The 21,421-nt window shown below is 42.4% G+C and overlaps 1 protein-coding gene and 1 long non-coding RNA gene across 10 annotated transcripts in view; one reads left to right on the top strand and one right to left on the bottom strand.

The window, feature by feature from the left end:
• trps1 (trichorhinophalangeal syndrome I) overlaps window positions 1-21,421 on the top strand; it is a 519,916-nt gene that overhangs the window by 263,271 nt on the left and 235,224 nt on the right. For 3 of the 8 annotated variants that reach the window (XM_069920540.1, XM_069920539.1, XM_069920541.1), the window contains 3 exons: window positions 8,210-9,147; window positions 13,026-14,167; window positions 14,709-15,315. In XM_069920540.1, coding sequence (XP_069776641.1) covers window positions 8,210-9,147; window positions 13,026-14,167; window positions 14,709-15,315 — 2,687 coding nt within the window. Of the gene's footprint in view, window positions 1-2,472; window positions 2,686-3,198; window positions 3,276-3,323; window positions 3,672-3,741; window positions 4,210-5,939; window positions 6,166-8,209; window positions 9,148-13,025; window positions 14,168-14,708; window positions 15,316-21,421 lie in introns of those variants that run through there. The other 5 variants (XM_069920546.1, XM_069920547.1, XM_069920542.1 and 2 more) reach the window with 5 other exon arrangements.
• Window positions 7,716-13,834, bottom strand: LOC138755150 (uncharacterized). Of its 2 annotated transcripts, XR_011352062.1 has the most exons (4): window positions 13,279-13,834; window positions 12,862-12,915; window positions 12,586-12,768; window positions 7,716-7,965 (listed from the first exon to the last, which is right to left on the bottom strand). It is a non-coding gene; the product is annotated as an uncharacterized lncRNA (long non-coding RNA). The 2 variants fall into 2 exon arrangements; XR_011352063.1 differs by lacking the exons at window positions 12,586-12,768; window positions 12,862-12,915; window positions 13,279-13,834 and adding an exon at window positions 8,732-9,366.

The raw sequence follows: 21,421 nt of genomic DNA, 5'->3' as shown, positions 1-21,421 counted from the left end.
TCAAGTAGACAAGTGAAGGGAAACTTGTAATTAGAAACAATGGATGCATGTTGGAGGAGGACAGAAATCACAGGTTGTTTCCAGTACATGCTGTAACACCTGAAGCTGAAAATGACACAGCAGACAATATAGTAAATGCTGAATATGGTGCGTAATATGCAATTTTAGAAATGTGCACCGACACATTAGAGGAACTTGCAATAATATTTTTACTTACAAAGAAAACTTATAAAAGTAGAATGAGTTGACCTTCACAGTTAAACCAAATTATTTGTATATGTAAACAAGTTCAAAGAGATAATAATGTGTTGCATAACTCTATTCCACACGAATTCTATCCCATAAATTTAACTTGGTCTGACTTGCAAGTTGGTTATTTGAAAAATACATGTAAATTGAGAGGAAAAAATGCCCCTGAACATCAGAATCAGATTTATTGTCATGAAATTCTATATTTAGTGGCAGCATTATAGTGCAAACATTTGTATTATAACCATCTTACAACATAACTTTTTAAAAAAAAGCAATAATACTGCACGAAAAGTGAGACAGAGTCTTTGGTTCATTCATCATTCAGGAATCTGATGGCAGTGGGGAAGAAGCTGTCCTTGTGCAGCTGAGCACTCGCCCTTTGGCCCCTGTACTCTTTCCTCCCCCCCCCATCAATGGTAGCAGAGTGAAGAGGGCATGGCCTGGGTGGTTGGGGTCTTTGAAGATAGAGGCTGCTGTTTCAAGACACTACCTCATGTAGATGTCCTTAATAGAGTGAAGTCTGGTGCCTGTGATGTCGCAGGTCGAGTTAACAAACTCTGGAGTTTACTTTACCTTATTGCAAAAATATAAATCTCTTGGCTATTGTCTTATTTTCCCCATTTAATCCAGTGACACTTTAAGCCTGATTTACAATTGCAGAGTTTTTCAAGCCAATGGACAAATATTAAATTTACCAGCAGTTCATTTAAATCACATTTTCAAAGACACTCCATTTGACCAGAACTCTGTACCTCATGATGACCATGTCAGATCAGATCTTTCCCTGAATGCCAGTGCAGAAATGAAAACTACAGCCACAACGGTCTTGTATGGTCCTGAAACATCTTCTTCAATCCAGTCAGCAAGAAACTGTTGTCCAAGGTTTTCTTCCCTCTGGCATTTACTATTCCAACATTTCCAATGAGCTTTGACCCTGTTCAAATTTCTGACAACTGCATTCTAACTTGTATAAAGTTCCATTCACCTCTCATGTTGACACATTCCACCATTCTAAAATTCTCACTCATGTGTTTGAATTTCTGCATATCCTTGCCTCACTTTGTTCCTATAACCTCCCCAAGTCTTGTTCTATGGTTAACTCTGCATTATTTACCAACAAGAGTAAATGGTTATATGGTTAAGAGCTGGTGGAGCCATGGGGCCAAACCCTATTTTCTTATTGTTCAATGTTCATATTTTGTGAAAATCATTTAACATTGGAGGTTAAACAATCCTTACTCCCTAACCATAATATTTAACAGTTCTCACACATTTTATTATAAAAAAAAACACATTGCAAATTCCACCTGACTCTACAAGAGGAAGTTCTTAATATTTTCATTGAAGTTAGATCCAAATGTTCTGCTGAATTTGTGACTTAACACTTTGAATCAGCTTTCTGATGTGACAGTGGGGTTACTTCCACATGTTGGATTTTTTTTAATTTTTGAAAGATATTACTTTATGAAGGGCGTATATTGAAAATAGATGACTCAGCAAGTTTCACTGTCATGTTTTTGCATGGAGTTGTTTAACCACTGTCAGCTCCGATTGCTTCCCAATTCTCTACAAGTCTGAAGTTGCCTGATTATTTTCAAAATGATAATGGGGGGCGGGGGGAGAAAGTGGTCGAAGAATCAAATGGGATATTAAAAGTGAAGAAAAACAAAAGTTGTTTTTAAAGAAGGGAAATTGGGTGCCTTTAAGATCGAGAAGAAATCTAGGGAACTGTTGGAAAAGTAAACAATATAAGCTCCTGCAAATTCAGGGCGTCGCTGTAATTCAGTGCGTGTCAATCGCCTCCAAAGACCTCCAGGATTCACAGGTGACAGCGTCTTCCTGAGGAGGATTAACATCCTGAAAGGAGATAAAAAAGGAACACGCCATGCCAGTCCAACAGGAGCGACAGCTCTTGAAGGAGGGAGGGGGAGGAGAGGAAGAGCTACTTTTTTTTCCGCGTTACAGGTTGAAGATGATGATTTCGCTCGTCTTTCACTCTTGCATGAATCAAATTAAATGGTTACTTTGTCATGCCACTGATGGGTCCGTTCCACAGGGATTAAAAGAAATAAAATGAGTACAGTAATCAAAATCTAGTGATCTATTTTGTCAGGAGTACTCGGGTTGAAGATTGGAAGTGCTAGTGTACTTTGTATGACATCAGAAGGAAAAGGCTGTATTACGGACACAGAATGGGATACAGACACCGACTGTCTCGCCACTGCAACACTCAGCGAGGCTTCACTGAGCAACTTACTCAAAGGGCACGGCAGGGCATTCAGTGACAAACGGCGAGTTTCTATCTCTTGTCCTCGCGTTCCTCTGGACGACGAGGAGATATTGGGATATCACAGATCAACTCTGCTTTTTGAGAGAGTACAAACAACCGAACTTCGACAGAAGTGGCCTTATCGGGAGATAAAGCTCTGAATGGTAAAACAGGGAAAGGGGGCGGGGAGTCGAGTTACCTAATCAGAAGTTTTATGAAATGGGTTCAAATTTACATAAATAAATCAGGCGCAGATATTGAGCTTTTCCAATCAAAACCAATGGAGCCCCCCCCCCCCCCCCCACTAAAGCAGTGAATTAGAAAAGAGTCCATCAGTCAGCGGCAAGAGGGAGAGGAAAAAGGTAAACGGTTAAGTTGAGAACAATGCTCCTTTTTTTCTTGCGGGCAAGATCTTCCCCGTGAGCAACTGTTCAGACGTGATTTCCACACTGATCCCCCGCCAACAGTTTTCTCGCAGCAACGTCGGCCGGCTCTGCTTCTCTCCGCTGGGAGAGAGTCTTTCAATCGGCCGAGTGAAGTGTGGCGCCCCCTTGCCCGAGAGAGGAAGGGGTGGGGGGGGGGGGGGGGGGAGAGAGAGAGAGAGGGGGGGGAGAAAAGAAATAAAATTTCAGTCTCCCCACCCCCTGAAAAAAAAACAAACAAGTCTTTCCCGGAAAAGGCTGCTTTCAGTGTAGGGAGAGAGAGGGGAGAGAGAGCGCGGAGGCCCGATGGCGATGTTCGCAGACGATTGCTGGTGTGTATGTGTTGTGGGGCGGCGCGATAGCAAAGGCATGTCCGCTGTTTGTATTAGCGCTGAATGGTGTCTTGAAAATGACGTAATGCTTGAAGTCGGGGTCCTGACAAGCGATAACATTTGTGATAACCGGATTGAACCAGAGCCCCTTTCTCTCCGACATATTAAACACACGCACACAGATACATAACCTCCCCGCAGACGGACCCAGACAACGCGATTGAACAACCGGCTCAGCCCGCGCCTCTCTCCTTCCTTTCTCTCTTTCTCTCTCTCTCTCTCTCTCTCTGTCTTCCCCACTCTCTGTGTGTTTAAAAAAAACTCAAACGGTTCATGGCTCTCACCAAAGCTCCACCATCTTTCGAGCTGCAAAGATTATTACCATCAAATCAACAGGTAAGAGAGAGAGAGAGAGAGAGCACGAAAACCAGACCCGAGATTGAAAGAACAAAGATCTCCCGATTTGTCTGCTTCTCTGTGCACAGGCTACGTTGATGTGTCTGGGCAGCACTGACTCGCTGGTTGGAGATGTTCGTGCTTATTTTGTTAAAATAATGCTTTCAGTTTTGCACAGTCAACAGGAGATCTCTGGCCGATTTTTTTTAAAGAAAGCGGCAGACTTCTCATATTTCACATGCATTCCCATTTCCCGTATTGTTTGGGTCGGGAGGTCACTCGAGCAAGCATGAGAAATGGTTCCTCCAGTAGCCTTTAGGGTCAAGTTTACCAGAGGAAACGATGATTTCAAGTACGTTTGGGATCCTCTCTGGGTTTCGCCTGTTTTTTGGCTGTCGTGCAGGCTGCTTAGCGGGAAAGTGGCTGCGGGGAAATGGATGGCGTTAGAAGTGTCTTTTCAGAGAGAGATGTTCGAGTGAAAGATTTGGATCCAAATGTATCTGCAGTGCCAAGAAAGTTTCTGAGTGACGTGGCCAAGGTAATCTCGACTAAATACATCGGAGTTGACCTTTCCTTTTCCAGATCGAGCGGCGTGTATGCATGGACACGTAGTCCATTTAATTTCATTTTGCGTTTCACGGGAATAGAAAACTTGCTTCCCCTACACCCTCGGCCAGTCTTTCCGACAGTAGAAAGTCCTTTGCGGCCCAACTGGCGGGACCAGGGAGTAACATGGTTGGAGTAAACTTTATTTAAAGTAGTGTTAAGTAAGTGTGTGTGTGTTGACTTCAGTATCGTCTGGCCAGACACTCTCCTCCCATGGTTGACCTCCTCCAGACTAGGACTTTAATTTTTTTTCCCCCTCTTTCCTGATGGTATGCCAAGTCCAGCTTTGAAAGTACAGACATAAGTAATTGTACCGTTTGACAGGGGCAGAATGGGCCGTTTGCGTTTTCTTCTACGCACTCAGTAAAATGTGGCCCCAGTTAAACATGACTTATTATGGCAGTTAGTTCAGGACGTGTGGGATAGAAATGCTATTAAAATGTTTCCTGCTGATCGGGCTGGATGCGACCGGCAAGATCTGTTAAAAGCTTCTCGTGATTGTTGGCGCATTTCATCTCAATGCAACTTTGACACATCTCACTTTTGTTTTGACTTGTGCTTTTTCGCCCAAGGTGTGGGCAAATAAAATAGTTGTATTCTTTCCCCACCCCTGCCCCCTAGATTTTCAGACAATTGTTTCCCGGCTCTCCTTTTCTACATCACGATAAAGTTGGATATCGGTGAAATTCTCCTTGCTTCCCCCCCCCCCCCCGCCCCAAGCGAGAGTTATTTTTTTCTCTGAGCTTTGGAACATTGCTGCACCCTTGCCGGGTTATCGAAAAGTTAGTATGAACTTCGCCGGGAGTTTGCTGAAGTTATTTAATGAGACCAACTATTGTGCCTAACAAGGAGTACAGATGTAATCATTTATCGAAGATACTCAGAGGGAATTTTGTTACTTCAGAGGTACAAAAATCTGACCAGCAGAGTTATTGCGGTAAAAAATAACTCATCAGAACGTTTACAACCGATGCGGAATCGTTAAAACTGCGAAAGTTTACAATATTTTCCATGGGGCCATTACTAGTGGCGGTACCGGTGTCGATTTAAAGTTTGCAGTTGTTTAGGGCAACGAGGATGAAGAAGTGTCCATCCCTCGAATGGGCCTGGATTATTTGGAATACGGTTTAAAGTGAATGTCACGTTTCCATTCACGTGAACTATAAGCCTATTGAAGTCTGATCTCTTTGCAAGTCTTTGTGTCCTTATCACAGGAAATGTTGCGGAAAGCTGTTGTTTAGTCGAGTTCCTTACACGTGTAGATTAACGATTTTTTGTCTCCCAGACGGTGATCACTTCTTCTGTAGGAGCTTTCATTTAGGGATTGGAGGGGGGAGGGAATCCCAGTCGCAAATTCTAACGTATGATTGAACACCTAAAGCTCCGATGTGTGGTTATTTTAGTCCTGGAGATAAATAAATGGGTTAGCTTGCAAAATAATTGTTAGACGGAATATTGCGCATTGTGATGCTATGATCAATGGCAAGTTTATACAGTGCCTGATCGTATAATGAATGCTGGCTGGCATCGCTGAGCCAATCTTGCGTGTGTTGAATGAACAAAAACTTTAATTGATTTGCGATTGAGAACTGTATTTAACATTAGCAATCGCAAAGCGCGGCTATCTTTCAAAGGAGGGGGTGAAATAGTAAAGATATTTGCATATTATATTTTCTCCATAGTTGGGGGTGAGGGGACAGGGGAGGAAAGAATATAAATGATGGACCTACCCTAGCCTGATTGTTACCTACTGCGTGGACAACTCCAATAAACCTTTACACCTAGCAAATATAGCTGTGGTCAAAATTGTTTTGCCTAAAAGTATATTCTACCTCTTCTGGACATCTCAGTGACAGTTCAGCGAATTTCACCCAAAAGTTCCAGTAAGGTAGGACAAGTTCCTTTTCATAACGCATATGTACACGTATATGCATTTAGATAGCTGCATCAGTGAATTAGGGGTCGTTTGTTCGCACTTCACAAGAATCCAGTCGGGTTAATTACACAGTGACATTAGGACTGGTCACACAGCAGTGTCCAGACCAGAACGTCTAGGGGGAAAAAAAGTTTGTTCACAAGACCAAGCCAGCAATGTACATCCAGGTCCCAGTAGACCTGGTTGTATACATCAAGCTGGAAAGGAATGCGGTGACACTAAATGCATAGAATAAACCAAAACATAAAGTGAGCAAAAGATGTCTGTAGTGAAGGGCCTGTTGGCCATTGAATTATTGGCACAAAACGGGGGAAATCGGCTGTTTTGACTCGAAACGTTGTATATTTCTACTTAAATAGTTTGGCTATCATTCTAAACCTGTTGACTTTCAGTCTGCAAACTGCCTCGCTGTACACACTTTGAAAGTGAATATTCACCCGAGTTTAGGCCATCTGGGGAGTTTTATGAGCACAGACATCAAGAGAGGCTCGAAAGTTGTGGAAAGCATAAATTGTGTGATTGGAAGAGGAGCAGAAGTGCGGTGGAAATATTAGAAAGATTATTTAATTATTTGAAATGCTGTTAAACAACAAAGCAATTTGACAGGGACTGGCCTTTTGAAATCCCAGAAAACTTTGTTGTGCTGTGGTAGTCACAGTTCATCTAATAAAACCTATTCAAGCAGATGGTCTGTGACGCTCTTCCAAGGCTGTGCTTTACCGAGTTACCCATTTTATTTACAGTTTCTGGCTTATTGTCAGGACACGTAATATAGAATAATCATTGCCTGGCTTTTTGATGTTGACGATTTATTTCCCTGCTCGTGTTGATAAACGTTTGTCAGCGTTCACAAAATCATTAGCTAGCAGGATTTTACACCAAAAATAGTATAGGACAGGAAGGGCACTACTTTGAAAGCCACATCAGATCACTTTCCAAAAAGGTAGGTCAAGCCAACTCTTATTTTATTTAAATGTGAAGATTATTTTTGAGCAGTTATCTTGATTGATCGACTGGACACTGTCTCTTTGTAGAGGGACATGTACATGTTTCACTGATGAACGAAAATAGTGTCTTGGCTAAAAACTAAGATCTATCAGAGTTATTGCCATTGAACAGGGGACCGTCGAGGAGAAAAGGATTGAAAAGTCAATCTTACAGTCGACCTAATTTAAAAATGTCGGTTTTATTAATTCATTTGAAACAAGCAAAATGCCGCTATGTGCTCTTAACGAGTAAGGAACTAAAGTTTTCCTTGTTCGTAAGGGAGAACGAGGACTGTACACTTATGAGTTAAGGAGCAAATGATTAATGTCTATTCACAAATAAAACCCCCCCAAAGCATTTTGTTTTATATCATTTAATGAAAAGCCAATTTTGATATTTCTTTCGAAATTTTCTCTGCAATAAATTAGTCGCGGACGTTGGTTACTTAACTAATTAAACAAAGCATGCTGCACTTATCATTATTAATTTACTTTCAAAATAACGGAGTCTTTCAATGCTGTGACAATTCTTTTTATTCCGCTTCGAACCAATCTAACGACATTGCACTGAGAGCTGCATGGTTCGACATTCAGTTTTCACAAGGAGTGGAGAAAAGCAAACGAGATGTGTGTGGCTTGAGTGTAATGAGTTGAAAAATGCAGCGAGTTGTCCCGAAGAATTTTCCTCATTAGTCATTCTTTTACCCTGACACCTGACAATGGGGTCATCTGTGTAAACTGGAAGGTATTGTCCATAAAGACATCACTGCAAAGATATAAATCAACCATAGCGTTAATTACGTTTTCAAAGAAAGCGATTACGATGAAACTATAGCAGATCTTTAAACAAAATCGAGATGTACATTATGAGGCAATATTCATTGAGGTGTGGGAGAACCGGCCGACACTGTTGAATGTTTAGCGGTAGAAATGACAGACATTCGAACTGTGAAAAGTTCCAGTAACATTGAGAGATAGTTACATCTTTCTTTTCCTCCCCTTTTGCACAGATATGGTCCGGAAAAAGAATCCACCATTGAGAAATCTAGTGAGCCAAGGGGAAGGTGAAGATTGCCAGGTCCCTCAGGCAGAGAGTGCCGTCAATCAGGAGGCTGCTGTGAGCTCAAGACCCCCGGACCCCATGCAGGAATATAACAACAAACAGAATGCACTAGAGTCTGTCAATAAGGAGGAACATTGTCTGCGTGTCGCAGACGTAGCCAGCATCAAAAGCGACTTGAAAAGCCCCGCACTGGGCGAAGGGAATGGCTTCAATTATAAAAGCCACAAGAAGGGAGGAAATGTTCCATCCTTCCCGCAAGATGAGGTGACAGACAGAAATATGTCTGCTCTCTCATTTCAGGCTGCTAGTGGAGTCTGCGAGGCCTGCAAGTCTCCGAGCAGATCAGAACCAGATGATGACGATGGCAGGAGCTGCAATGTATCTGGGAACCTTTCTGAATTAAAGCACCCTGTTCAAACGTCACCCAAAAGTGGGCGTGATGAGGTCCAGCTGCTACCGTGTGACCCACCTCACCATGAAACTTTAACTCCGGGCGCGATGCCTTCCGAAAACTCTCAGGTGCTTTCAGATGGGGCCGTTGTACATGATAAATCAAAAGTTGAACAGTTGACTGACAACCCCGATGCGACGTCCCTGACTCCAGAGCTGCAAGACTTCAAATGCAACATTTGTGGCTATGGTTATTATGGGAACGACCCCACCGATTTGATCAAGCATTTCCGTAAATACCACCTAGGCTTGCACAACCGCACCCGCCAAGATGCAGATTTGGATACCAAAATCCTGGCGTTACATAACATGGTGCAGTTCTCTCAGTCCAAAGACTTTCAGAAACTGAGTCGAAACACCGGCTTGCTAACTGGGATGTTACAGGACCTCAGCGTTCAGCGACCTGCCTTGTTAAATGGGACCTACGATATACATGTAGGTATCTGCTACATCGGATCAAACTGATAGTCATTCGCAGAAGATTTCAAGCCTAAATCTTTACGGGGGCATCATGGGGAGGAAAAGTATCAGTAGATTAAGCAATATTTAATTCGCAAATCGGGGGACTTGGAGGACAAATGCCGTAGAGATGATCCCTTTAGCAATGACCCCAGGTGTGCTGTAGCCAGAGCTTGCTTTTGATATGAATGACGCTGATGGGGCGCAACAATATTCATGTCCAATGGATATTGGCTCACGGCGTAGACTTTTACTCCGTAAGCACATTTTGCTTTGACTGGAGTTAGTAATCTGTGCTGATATGAATTTTGCTAATTGGTATCTATCCTGACCGTCTTTTTTTCAAAACTATTTACATTCCATGCAGCCAATTGTTTGCAACGTGTTTTTTAGGCGGGGGGGGGGGGGAGGGGGTCGTTGCTAAACAGATTAGATAACATAAATATAATTTAAACCCATTACTGTTTAAGAAAAACTCGATACACTTAATGGATTCATTTTTCAATCAACTGTCGTTGTCTTTGAATATTCGCATCAAGAGGTACAGCGACAAAAGAATTTATTATGTAAAAAGAAGCAATCTTAACCTTTTACCATTATAATTCCAGATATGCCTTTTTACTTAATGGGATACGTTTGTTTTTTTGCTGACAGTTTAATTTTAATCTATATCTTTGCCTCATTTAGTTCTTGCTGGCAGGTTACCATCTATATTTCATTGCATGACCATATCTGGGAATTGACAGACAATGCAGTGTCAAATTGTGTAAAATACTGAAAGACTAACAAGGAGTTTCTTTCTTAACAAAGATAATTTTCTCAAAAAAAATTATTTTTGTTATGAATCCTAGTATTGTGGAATCATACGACACGAAAACTGGTCATTCAGGCCAACACATCCACACCAACCACCCATCACCCTTCTATATTAATCCCATCTCCCAACACTTTGTTCATTGTCCTCTATGCCATCCTGATTCTCATGCTGATTTCAACACTTCCTAATTGGTGCCAGGAGATCAGCTTCAACCACCCCCTCAGGCAGTACAGTCCAGATCCTCACAGCTCTCTAGGTGAAGGAGGTCCCCTTGACCTCCCCTCTGAATATCCTACCCCTCTTCATAAAAATGTCCTCCAGTTTTATTTACTTCTCACATGAAAATAATTTCCTACAATCTTCCCCTTCCATAACCCTCATAAATTTATATTTTTCAATTATTCTCCTTCTTAATCTCCAGCACTCCAGAGAGAACTGACCTCGGTTCTCCTCATAACTGAACTGCTTCATCCCAGGCAACATGTCTGTGCATCTCCTTTGCACCCTCTCCAGAAATGACATTCTTCCTATAACAAGGCGATCAGAAGTGCATGCAATATTCCAATTTTAGATCTGACTATGGTTTTATATAATTGGAGAATCACCTTCCAAATTTCTATACTCTATAAAGGCCAGTATCACATGAGCCTTATAACCGCACAATCTTGCCGCCTTCAAGAAAATCAGTTGACATACTCCAAGGTTTCTTTGTTCCTCAATATATCTTAAGAACCTTCCATTCACAGCATATATCCAAAACTCATTGGTATCCCCAAGATACATCACCATACATTTATCTGGATTAAACTCCATGTGCCCTTTGTTAGCCAATTTCTGGACTTTTCACTGGAGCCTCCATCAACCTTTCACATTATCAATAAACTGTGTCATCCTAAACTTGCCAATTGTTCTGTCACATCTATATCCATGTCATTTACATAGGTTACAATGAGTGAGGGTCTCCCAGCATTAGTCACAGGTATTCAAAAATAACCCTTAACTATCAAATTACCCTTTGTTGTCTACTACCTACCCAATTTAGGATCCAGTTTCACTTCACTGAAAATGTTTGCACCAATGACAGGAATCTCCCAGTGGCCAACCATTTCAGTTCTGTGCCCCAATCCCATACTCGCATGTCTGTCCATGGTCTCATGTACTACCCTGCCAAGACCACCTGTAAATTGGAGGAACAGCACTTGATTTTCCATCTGGGCACTTTCCAGCCAGATAGCATTAACATTGATCTCTCTGTTTCTGCTAACTTTCTCCCCCTTCCCCTGTCTTCTTTCCCTCAGCTCTCCACCCCTTTCCCTCTCTATTCACCAAGCCATCCTTCCTCCCTGCATGCTGCTGTGCCCTCCCTTCTCCACCTCGTATCCTGCCTTTGGGACCTTGTTCCTCCTCCAAACCCTTCTCTTTATCTTTTTGTTCAGGTTCTTTCCAACATTTTTCCATTCCTTGATGAAGGGCTCAAGTCCAAAACATCGATTATGTATCTTTACCTTTGCTTCATAAAGTACTCTGGTTGACTTGCTGAGTTTCTCCAGCATCGTACTCTTACTTAACAACCCAGTTTCCTGAGTCCCATGGGCCTTCAACTTTTGAACCAATTTCCCACCTAGGAGCTTGTCAAAGCCCCTACTAAAGACTATGCAAATCACAATTGCCCTGCTCTCATCAATACACTTTGTTTCTTCCTCAAAGAGTTCAATCTAATTTCCCAGAATAGGATATACTTTTGACATTGCCATGTTGGCTTCTGATTATTCTGTGATCATTAGTCCTCTTCTTCAGATGTTTTCCAGTTTCTTCCCCATGATTGATGTTACAGGTCTATAGGTACCAGGCTTTTTCCCTACATTTTTCTTCATGAAAGGTGAGGGAAGGGTATATTTGCTGTCCTGGAATCATTTGACACCGCACTGGTACTCCAGTATGAATTTAGCAATCACAGGAATCTTTTCCCTTGCCTCTGGTATCCAACCTGAACCCATTTAGATGATTTAGTTAGACTTTTTAAAATTTGTCTTAAAGTTGACTTCTTAAAGCCAACTGGAATCCATGAAGGTTTGAAATTGGGAATACTTTCATCTCAGGTTCAATTGGCCTACCAGAAATTTCAGGGAGAGGTCACTATTCCACTTGAAGGAAGTTGCAAAAGAGATAGTATTTGGAATACTTTGTAACTTACAATTAAGTTTTCTCTCTCTCTCTTTCTCTCACACACATACACAACAGAAATCTATCTTCAGAAAACAGAAGCATTCAGAAAGTGTAATTGGTAACAAAACATCAATAATATACAAATTTTCGCTGGTGAAGACACATTTCACAAAGATGTGCTTCTTTCCAGACACCGAGTAGTTAGATACCTATAATTCTCTGAAGTGTGCTGAATCTTGAGATCCTTATTTAAGTTGTTCTACACAAGTTAGAAGTCCTTAATAAAGATATTAACGGAGGATTCAAAGTCCTTATCAAATAGAGGGGCTGAATGCTGTGGCTGGATAGTTAATGGCTCCAGACACAATAAAATGTCTGACTATGCAGAAAACACCTTTAATATTTCCCTTTAGAAAAAAATAATACTTAACCTTTTATGTAAATGACCGACTATCTGCTGTCCCTCGTGCCGTTGAATGGGTTACTGTAATAAAACTGTGACACTTGCACAGAAGAAGCTGTTTACTGTCATTTTGCTGGCCACTTCCTACCCAGGCTGTTGAACTCTAATCACGTTTCTATTTTGATTCCTTATCAACCGTGCCAAACCGATCCTGCAACATGAATGTTGGACATTTGATATATTGAAATAACGATACAAAAGGGAAATAATAAACGGGTTCAAGAAAACACTTTGGCCAACAAACCTTCATCACTGCTGTAATCCGATGTTCCAAAGTGTCTTGACGGCACACAAAGAACTTAAAAGAACAATGGGAAATGTCACTTGATGGGGAAGTGTCATATTATTGCTCAATTCGGAATATGAAAAAAGGAAAATACATTTGCCGTGTGTTTACTTCTTTTGCAGGTTACTCTGGGAGGAATGTTCATTGGCATTGGGCGCAAAACACCAGACTGCCAAGGTAACACCAAGTATTTCCGATGCAAGTTCTGCAACTTTACCTATATGGGCAATTCCTCCAGTGAACTGGAACAGCATTTCATATCAGCGCATCCCAATAAGATGAAAGGTGTGCCTTCCGCACTGGAGTCCGGAAAAGACCACAACAAATCGGAGAAAAATGCCAGTAAAAGCAGCCCCTCCGTCGAGCGCCACTTACCTCGTACCTCAGACCCAGAAGACATCGGAAAATGGCAGGACAAGTGCACCATCAAGACAGCAGACGACACCTCCATCGGCTACTCGGTGCCCATCAAATCCGTGGATTGCTCCAAAGAGAACGGGATGGACGCCACCTGTTACTTCTGGTGTAGGTTCTGCAGCTACAGCTGTGAGTCCTCGGACACGTTGAAACTTACAGACCATTACAACAAGCAGCACAGAGAGAACCAGCGAAATAGCTACCAAATTGGCAAACAAGTCCCCTCACTTAATCAGAACGACTCTTCCAAAGAGCGCCGACTTCTTGCGGCTAATAAATCCGATGGGGATTTAACGGTCAAACCAGAGAAAGGCACCATTTCGGCCAAAAGGAAAGAGGCTGGGGTCTCATCCACAGAGGAGAGTATGGTCACCAGCTACAACTGTCAGCTGTGCAAGTTCAGGTACTCCACCAGCCACGGGCCTGACGTGATCACGGTCGGACCTCTGCTGCGCCACTATCATTATCTCCACAACGTCCACAAGTGCACCATTAAACACTGCCAATACTGCCCCGGGGGACTGTGCGGGCCGGAGAAACACCTGGGGGAAATCACCTACCCCTTCGCTTGTAGGAAAACGAACTGCTCTCACTGCACTCTGTTGCTCTTGCACTCGACTCCGGGGGCAGGGGGCAGTGCTCGGGTGAAGCACCAGTGCGACCAGTGTCCCTTCACTGTCCAGGACGTCGATGTGCTCCTGCAACATTACGAGGCGATGCACGGGGGGACGCAGCTGCCAGACAACGCCGAAGACGCCCAAGTGGCCAGTGAAGACTCTGAAGAGCATTGTTGTACTAAATGCAGCTTCGTCACACAGGTCGAGGAAGAGATCTTCCGACACTACAGGTAAAGGAGCAGAAATGTTAAACCCACCGAATATGTGGACCCTAAAACGTTGGGGAGGGGAGGGAGCACTTTTCAGATCAGGTGACAAAAAGCGTGGAACTTTTAAACATTTCCCTTTCTTACTCCACATCAAAGTACAGGAAGTAAATGGGCTTGTTTTTGTGCAGGTCGACAATGGATCTGTCATCAGATTGTTAAAACGAGCCACAGCAGACTCAGAAAGCCTCATACGTTTTGAAAACATGTCAGGAGGCAGTTGGTGGTTTTGCGATGTGGAAGTTGGCCGATTTAGGACAGCCCACGGCGAGAACTGATTACTGTCATTGGGAGAGATAATGCTCACCAGTTGTTCCAATGTCTGTAAATACCTGTTGGATTGGCAGAATTTGCCTCCTAATATCACACTCCTGCGAATTTTAGGTTTCCTTAAAATATTAGTGTTTGTTAAAGCGAGCAAGAAATTGTGGTTTTAATTCGACGCACCACTCTATCCAGATTTGATCTTTAATAGTAAGTAACAGCTGTATCTTTTGTGTCTTAGGAGAGCTCATAATTCCCACAAGTGCCGTCAGTGCAAGTGGAGCGCTCCGGACACTCAAGCATTGCTGGATCATTTCAACACAGCCCATTGTGGGGCCCAGGAGGCGGTAAACAGCAGGAGCCCCAGCGGCGGGGAGTCGCCACCAACTCCTGGCACAAGCAACCACAACCCGGGGAACGGCGAGCAGGAGGTCCGGTACCGTACACCCACTCCGTCCGACAGTAGCAGTAGTAGTAGCAGTAGCTGCAACAGCAGCGGCGGCCAACCCCCAGCAGCACCCCCCGAGGACAAGGAGGGACGAGGTTGGCCTGAGACCGGCAAGGAAGACGTGAAGAAGCTGGGGGAGCGGTCGAAAGGGAGCCCATACCCGGGGCAGCCCGGCAGCGGTCAGGAGAGTCAGAAGAGCAGCCACAGGGTCGCCGAAGAAGCGGACGGGAGCCTTTCAGTCTTTGGGATGCAGCCCCCCGACACCAAGGGCTTTCCCGGCGGAGTGCAGCAGCAGTTGCCGGGAGGAGGAGAGCGGGACAAGCCCCGCGTTCTCACTCCCCAGTACCCTACAAACAGCGAGCTGAGCAAGGCGAGGGAGGAGTCGCAGACTCTACTGCGGGTAAGCAAGGCTTCACTACTCGCCACCTGTTGCTTGTTACCTTTTTGCAGCCAATGTGATTAGTCTGAAAAGTCTTAAAAAGAAACATCCATTTCCACCGAAGGAAGTTAGTTACCCTCATTTGTCAGGCGTTTCGTCCAGAAACGATATTGGCGTGCTATTTTGAGCCAAGGAATCCAGACACCAGGAAGGGGGTCTGACCTGGTTTGTGTGACAGGATTTTAAGGTCAAATGGGGCAGAAATCAATGATAGATCATCGAGTCTTTGATGAGGCCTCTCTGGTATCTGCGGTGTCTTGCTTCTTTGTGGCCTCCACCTCGGGAAACAAAGACAAGCTTCTTTTGTCAAATATTTGTCTTGTCAGAAGGTGAGGGGATAACCCAAAGGCGTGGTGTGGCAATACTTGTCGCTATTTTACTGTTAATGAGAGCAGCTTGATTATAGTTCGAAGGGTAAGCCAGCAATTGCTTTGCTGGTTATTCTCTAATTTTTTTGTAATCTTACAAGCACAAATTGTTATAAATAGCATGTTTCTGCAATTTAGAGAAGCTCTCATGCGAGAGAGCAGATGGAACTTGGATTCTGAATGATGAAAGATAGAAGAGTGGGACTTTTCCTTTAATGGAACCAATGTAATTAATTATACCCTATTACTTGTTAGGGAAGAAATCATTCACCTCAGCAGGGAAGATGGTGTTCCTTATGCCCTGCTGGAGTTTATGATTTAAACATGTAAGAATTATAGAGGATATTTAATTTGTGAAGGAAACCTTTTTATTAAATTGGCATTTATGCATTTCGTTATCTGGCGCCAATTTAATAATGTAACTCATTAAGTAATAAGCCAAAGAGACTAAGAAACCATGAGTAGATTTTTCATTACACTGCTGTTATTCTGAAGGTGGAAAAGTTCACACCTGATGAAATGGAATATGACCTTTCCTTTGATCCATTTTTATTTGCTGGATTGTTATTCAGTTGAACTTTATTGTGGATGTGACAGCTTTGTTGTCTTGTGGGGAAAAAATGTGATTTACGGTATATTCAGCTAGAAATTTAATAGCTATAAATTGGTTATGGATATTGGCAGTTTCTTTATAGAAGTGGTTATGCTGCCAAATGGTTTATTTTCTGGTTTTCCATATGATATCGTTTACTACTGTTGCTATTAAAGAAGACTTCAAACATACAGCATTATTTAAATCATGTTTGTTTGCTTCATGCTGGTTCTCATTATGTGCATAAGTTTAAAAAAAATTGGCCTGGAGTTGAATTCTTCATGTAGTATGGCCCTCTGATAGAAGTGTTGTAGATGCACACATCAGTAATAGGTAAAAATAGTTTTGATCATACGAAGCAGCTTTTGACATTGATCATAAAAATATTGTGTTCTTGTATGATTCTAGCAGAGTTGGTTAAAATTCCCTGTTGTGGCAAAGACAGGAAAAGGTAAATATGATTCAGTACAATGGACACTTCCAATAATGACTTGCATTTACATGAAGTTCCTTGGGATTGACAGCTGTTACTTCACAGTTTGCAGTGGGCCTTTGGTAATCGTCAAAGATTGTTGATTATCATGTGCCTCCAAAAACCTCACTTTGTCTTGGCCAAGATAGAGTCGGCCGATGAAATCATTATTGGACTGGTAACATTTGGAAGATAACAACCTTGAAAGATGCATCTTCAACTCACTGGATCAAAGTCTTGCAGAGGTTTTGTTTTTTGAATTCGGCAAGCATTATGATTTGGCTTGATAAAGTTTTTCTTGAAAATGATGTGCTAATTAGGAACATACTTTGAGCGGCAACACAGAACCCAAAGAGTAAGATAAGACGTAACAAGCGTAGTTGAAGAAACCGGAGTGGAAAAGTGATTGGACCAATCAGATGCTGATTATAACCTACAGGGTTATTTTGTTGTTTTGGCAAATGTTTCTAAATCAGTAAAAGAGTAAATATTATTTATTTTGTTTGAAACACAATGTTTTTTGCTGATACTCCTTGTGACTAGATTCACTAATGTTATTTATTTTTCTCATTCTTAAAAGTAATGAAAGCTGAAAGATTGTTCTCCCTCTTTTTCTGATCTTCCAGTAGAACCAACCACTCTATTCATTACCCCATTGGATCTTGCTAGGCCAAAACCATGGCATTTGATATGTTAATACCACAAACGAGCCTGCAGCTGACGTGGACATTTACCCCCTCCATAAATCTTCGTCCGCAAAGCCAAGCCAAAGAAGAAGTACTTTAACATAACAGTTGATCAAAAGAACAGGCATTAGGTGTCTATCCTGCATCCTACTTGAATGTGGTAGTAAATAAAGAATTTGTGTTGGTACGGCATCTTACCTCGTAATTGGAGTGTTAGATCCAAAATGCTTCATGAAATGTTTTCATTGTCACATTGATGAGCACTTTTGGTTCCTGCCCTCTGTAAAGCCTGAATTGCCAGACAAGAAATAACAGTACCTTGCCTTCAGCAAAAATGAATATTTGGCTGAGTATAGGACTGAAGAGCCCTAGTAATCAAAAAAGATTGTGGTGATCAGAGCCTCATTCCTTGGAACAAGGTAGTGACTCGGTAGTCTTCATGAAATGCATTCCCTCTGTTGTGTGAAAAGTGAACTGTTCTCTGATCATTTAAAAATTGTTAGCACAATAATGTAGAGCTGCGTACCAGCATGCATTACAATCTGCCCATGGTTGGGTTGAGTGACAGCATTTGTGCTACATTACTAACTGGCAACTTCAATGCAAGTTCTGGCAACGCTCTCTGGACTTTCAATAGCATTGCTACCCCTGAGAATCTGATCTATCATTACGGTGACTATATTAATGATCAGTGCTTAACTGGATGGAGAAGAGGCAGTGTGTGTTTTTTTTTTGTTAATACTGGGTGGTACATGGACACTAGAGTTATGTCGACCTCCTGTTCTACTGCCTTTGAGCAAATCTCGATTAAATGCAGACCCTTCTATCAGTGATTCTCACTGAAGTTTATATTTCCAATCTTGGAGGATCTTTCCTGGACCCAGCACACCAATGGCAGTGTGAAGACAGCATGTCAGTGCCTCTATTTCCTCAGGACCTTGTGGAGGTTTGGTAAGACATCAGAAACCCTGGTGGAAAGTGTGCTGACCCGCTACATTACAGTCTGGTATGGAAACACTCATACCCCTAAGCATAAAGCCCTCCAAAGGTAGTGGACACAGCCCAGGACATCACCGGCAAAACCCTCCCCACTATTGAGTATATCTACAGGGATATAGTTGGAGGGCGCAGCAATCATCAAAGACCCACACCACCCAGTACACATTCTGTTCTCGCTGCTGCCATCAGGAAAGAGGTGTAGGTGCCACAAGACTCGCACCACCAGGTTCAGGAGCAGCTTCTACCCCTCCACCATCAGACCCCTCAACCACACAGTCAATCAGAGACTCATTTAAGGACTCTTTCTTGCGCACTTTATTGATTGTTTTCCTTTTTATCTATTGCACAGTCAGCTTGTTTACATCTGTTATCTGTTTACAGTTCTTTGTTTTACATGTTTACACTGTGTACAATTTTTGCACTACCAATTAGTGGCAATTTTGCCTTGCCCACAGGAAAAAGGAATCTCAGGGTTGAATGTGATGTCATGCATGTACTCTGATAATAAATCTTAATCATATGGAAGGTAGAGGCTGTGAAGACATTCTCATCCTCTGATTGTTCTATTCCACAAGACACAAGTCATGGATGTAACACAATATGTGCAGTTAAAGCAAGACACAAGATGATTGACACCTCCAGTGCAGTGTAGACTGTTTGATCTTTGCCTCAAGGTTCAGAAGGCATTGCACAATAGGTAATGGTGTTTCACAGGGATGTGTTCTGGGACTCCTGCCCTTTGTGATTTTTATAAATGATCTGAATGAAGAAGTGGAGGGGTGGGTCAATAAATATGCAGATGATACAAAGTTGGGATGTATCATGGATTGTGTAGAAGGTTGTTATAGGTTACTACTCGATGCAGAGTTGGTTGGAGAAGTGGCAGATGGTGTTCTGTACAGATAAGAGGGAAGTGATGCTCTTTGGAAGGTTAAATTTGTATGTGGTTAATGGCAGGATTCTTAACAGTGTGGAGAAGCAAATCTAGGTGTTCAAGTCCATAGATCCCTCAAGACTGCCTTGCAGTTGATAGGGTGGTTAAGAAAGCGGATTGTGTGTTGGTCTTCATGAGCTGAGGGATTGAATTCAAGAGCCATGAGGTAATGTTGCAGCTCTGGCCACCTCATGATAGGATGTAGATACTTCAGAGAGGGTATGGAAGAAATTTACCACACTGTTGCCTGGATTGGAGAACATTTTGTGAAGCAAGGTTGACAGAGCTAAGGCTTTTCTCTTTGGAATGATGAAGGATGAGAGATGACTTAATAGAGATATAAAATTGAGAGGCTTAGACAGGCTGGACACCCAGCAGCTAGCACCTTTTTCCTGGGGTGATGATAGCAAATACCAGAGGACATCTGTTTAATGAAAGTGGAGGAAAGTTTAGGGGAGATGTAAGAATTGTTTTTTTTTTAAAAAAACTCAAATGCAGGTGTCGTTTTAGCTGCAGACCATCAGTGACAAGAGGTCTGTTTCCACAGGACAGGAAGCTTCTTTAAAAATTCTATTAACGTTGTCTCCTGAGACCACACTTAACAAGGGAAAAGTAGCCAGGATGTGAAGTTCAAACTACAGAAGGGGAGAGAAGGCATGCAAAAAAGGCAAAGCTACAATCATTGTGGGGATTTCCATATGCAGGCCGAATGGAAAAACCAGGCTGGTGCTGGATCACAAGAGAAAGAATTTATAGAATACCTTCAAGATACCTTTTTAGAACAACTAGTGGCTGAACCAGCCAGGGACATGGCAATTCTGGATTGGATATTATGTAATGAATGAAAGTTGATCGGGGGGTGGGGGGGGGGGGGAGCTGAACTCGAGGGAATCCTTAGGAGGCAGTGATCATAAAATGATAGAATTTCTCCTGCAGTTTGAAAGGAAGAAATTAAAATCAGAGGTATGAGAGAGGACAGGCATAGTCCAAAAAAGAAATATTTGAATGAAAAATGATGCACTGTGGCTGACAAGAGAAGTCAAAGCGAAAGAAAGGGGATACAAGGAAGCAAAAATTAATGGGAAAATAGAGGATTGGGGAGGCAACTAAGAAGGTCATTTGGAAGGAAAAGATGAACTTTCAAAGGAAGCTAGTAAATAATATCAAAAACAACACTAAAAGCTTTTTAGTATATTGAGACTCAAAGAGGGGAGAGCAGATACAGGACCAGGAGAAAACGTAATGGAGAAATTGTAATGGTAGCCAAGGAGGTGGCAGAGGAAATGAATGAGTATTTTCCATCAGTCTTCATTGAGAAAGATATTAGTAGTACACCTGACTATCAAAGGTGTCAGGGAAGAGGGGTGAATGCAGTCAAGGCCACCAGAGGTGTGCTTGGCAAGCTGAATGGTCTAAAAATAGACAAGTCTCCAGGACCAGATGGAATGCATTCTCTGGTTCTGAAAGAAGTAGCTATAGAGATTTTGGAGGCATTATTAATTATCTTCTAAGAATCAATAAATTGTGGTATGGTTCCAGAATACGATAAAATTGCAAAGGTCACTCCATTATTTAAAAATGGAAGGAGGCAGCTGAATGGAAATTATAGGCCTGTTAACCTAACATCAGTTGTTGGAAAGTTATTGGTGTTGGTTGTCAAGGATGAGGTTCCCAAGTCCCTGAAGGTGCATGACAAGATAAGCCAAAATCAGCGTAATTTCCTTCAGGGAAAATATTGCTGCCATAATTTTTTGAGGAAACCACAAGCAGGCTGGACAAAGGAGAAGCAGTGGATGTTGTATATTTGGATTTTCAAAAGGCCTTTGACAAGATGGCACACATGGAGGTGCTTAACAAGGCGAGAGCCCATGAAATTACAGGAAAGATACTGGCATGGATAGAGCATTGGCTGATGAGCAGAAAAAAAAAGAGTGGGAATAAAGAAACCTATTCTGATTTGCTATCAGTTACCAGTGGTGTTCCACAGTAAATGAAGTTGGAGCCACTTCTGTATGT

The sequence above is a fragment of the Narcine bancroftii genome, chromosome 2 (genome assembly GCF_036971445.1).
Source record: "Narcine bancroftii isolate sNarBan1 chromosome 2, sNarBan1.hap1, whole genome shotgun sequence".
Classification (NCBI taxonomy): Eukaryota; Metazoa; Chordata; class Chondrichthyes; order Torpediniformes; family Narcinidae; genus Narcine; species Narcine bancroftii.
Note: the sequence above shows the minus strand (reverse complement) of the source record. Positions and strands in the feature narration are given on the sequence as shown.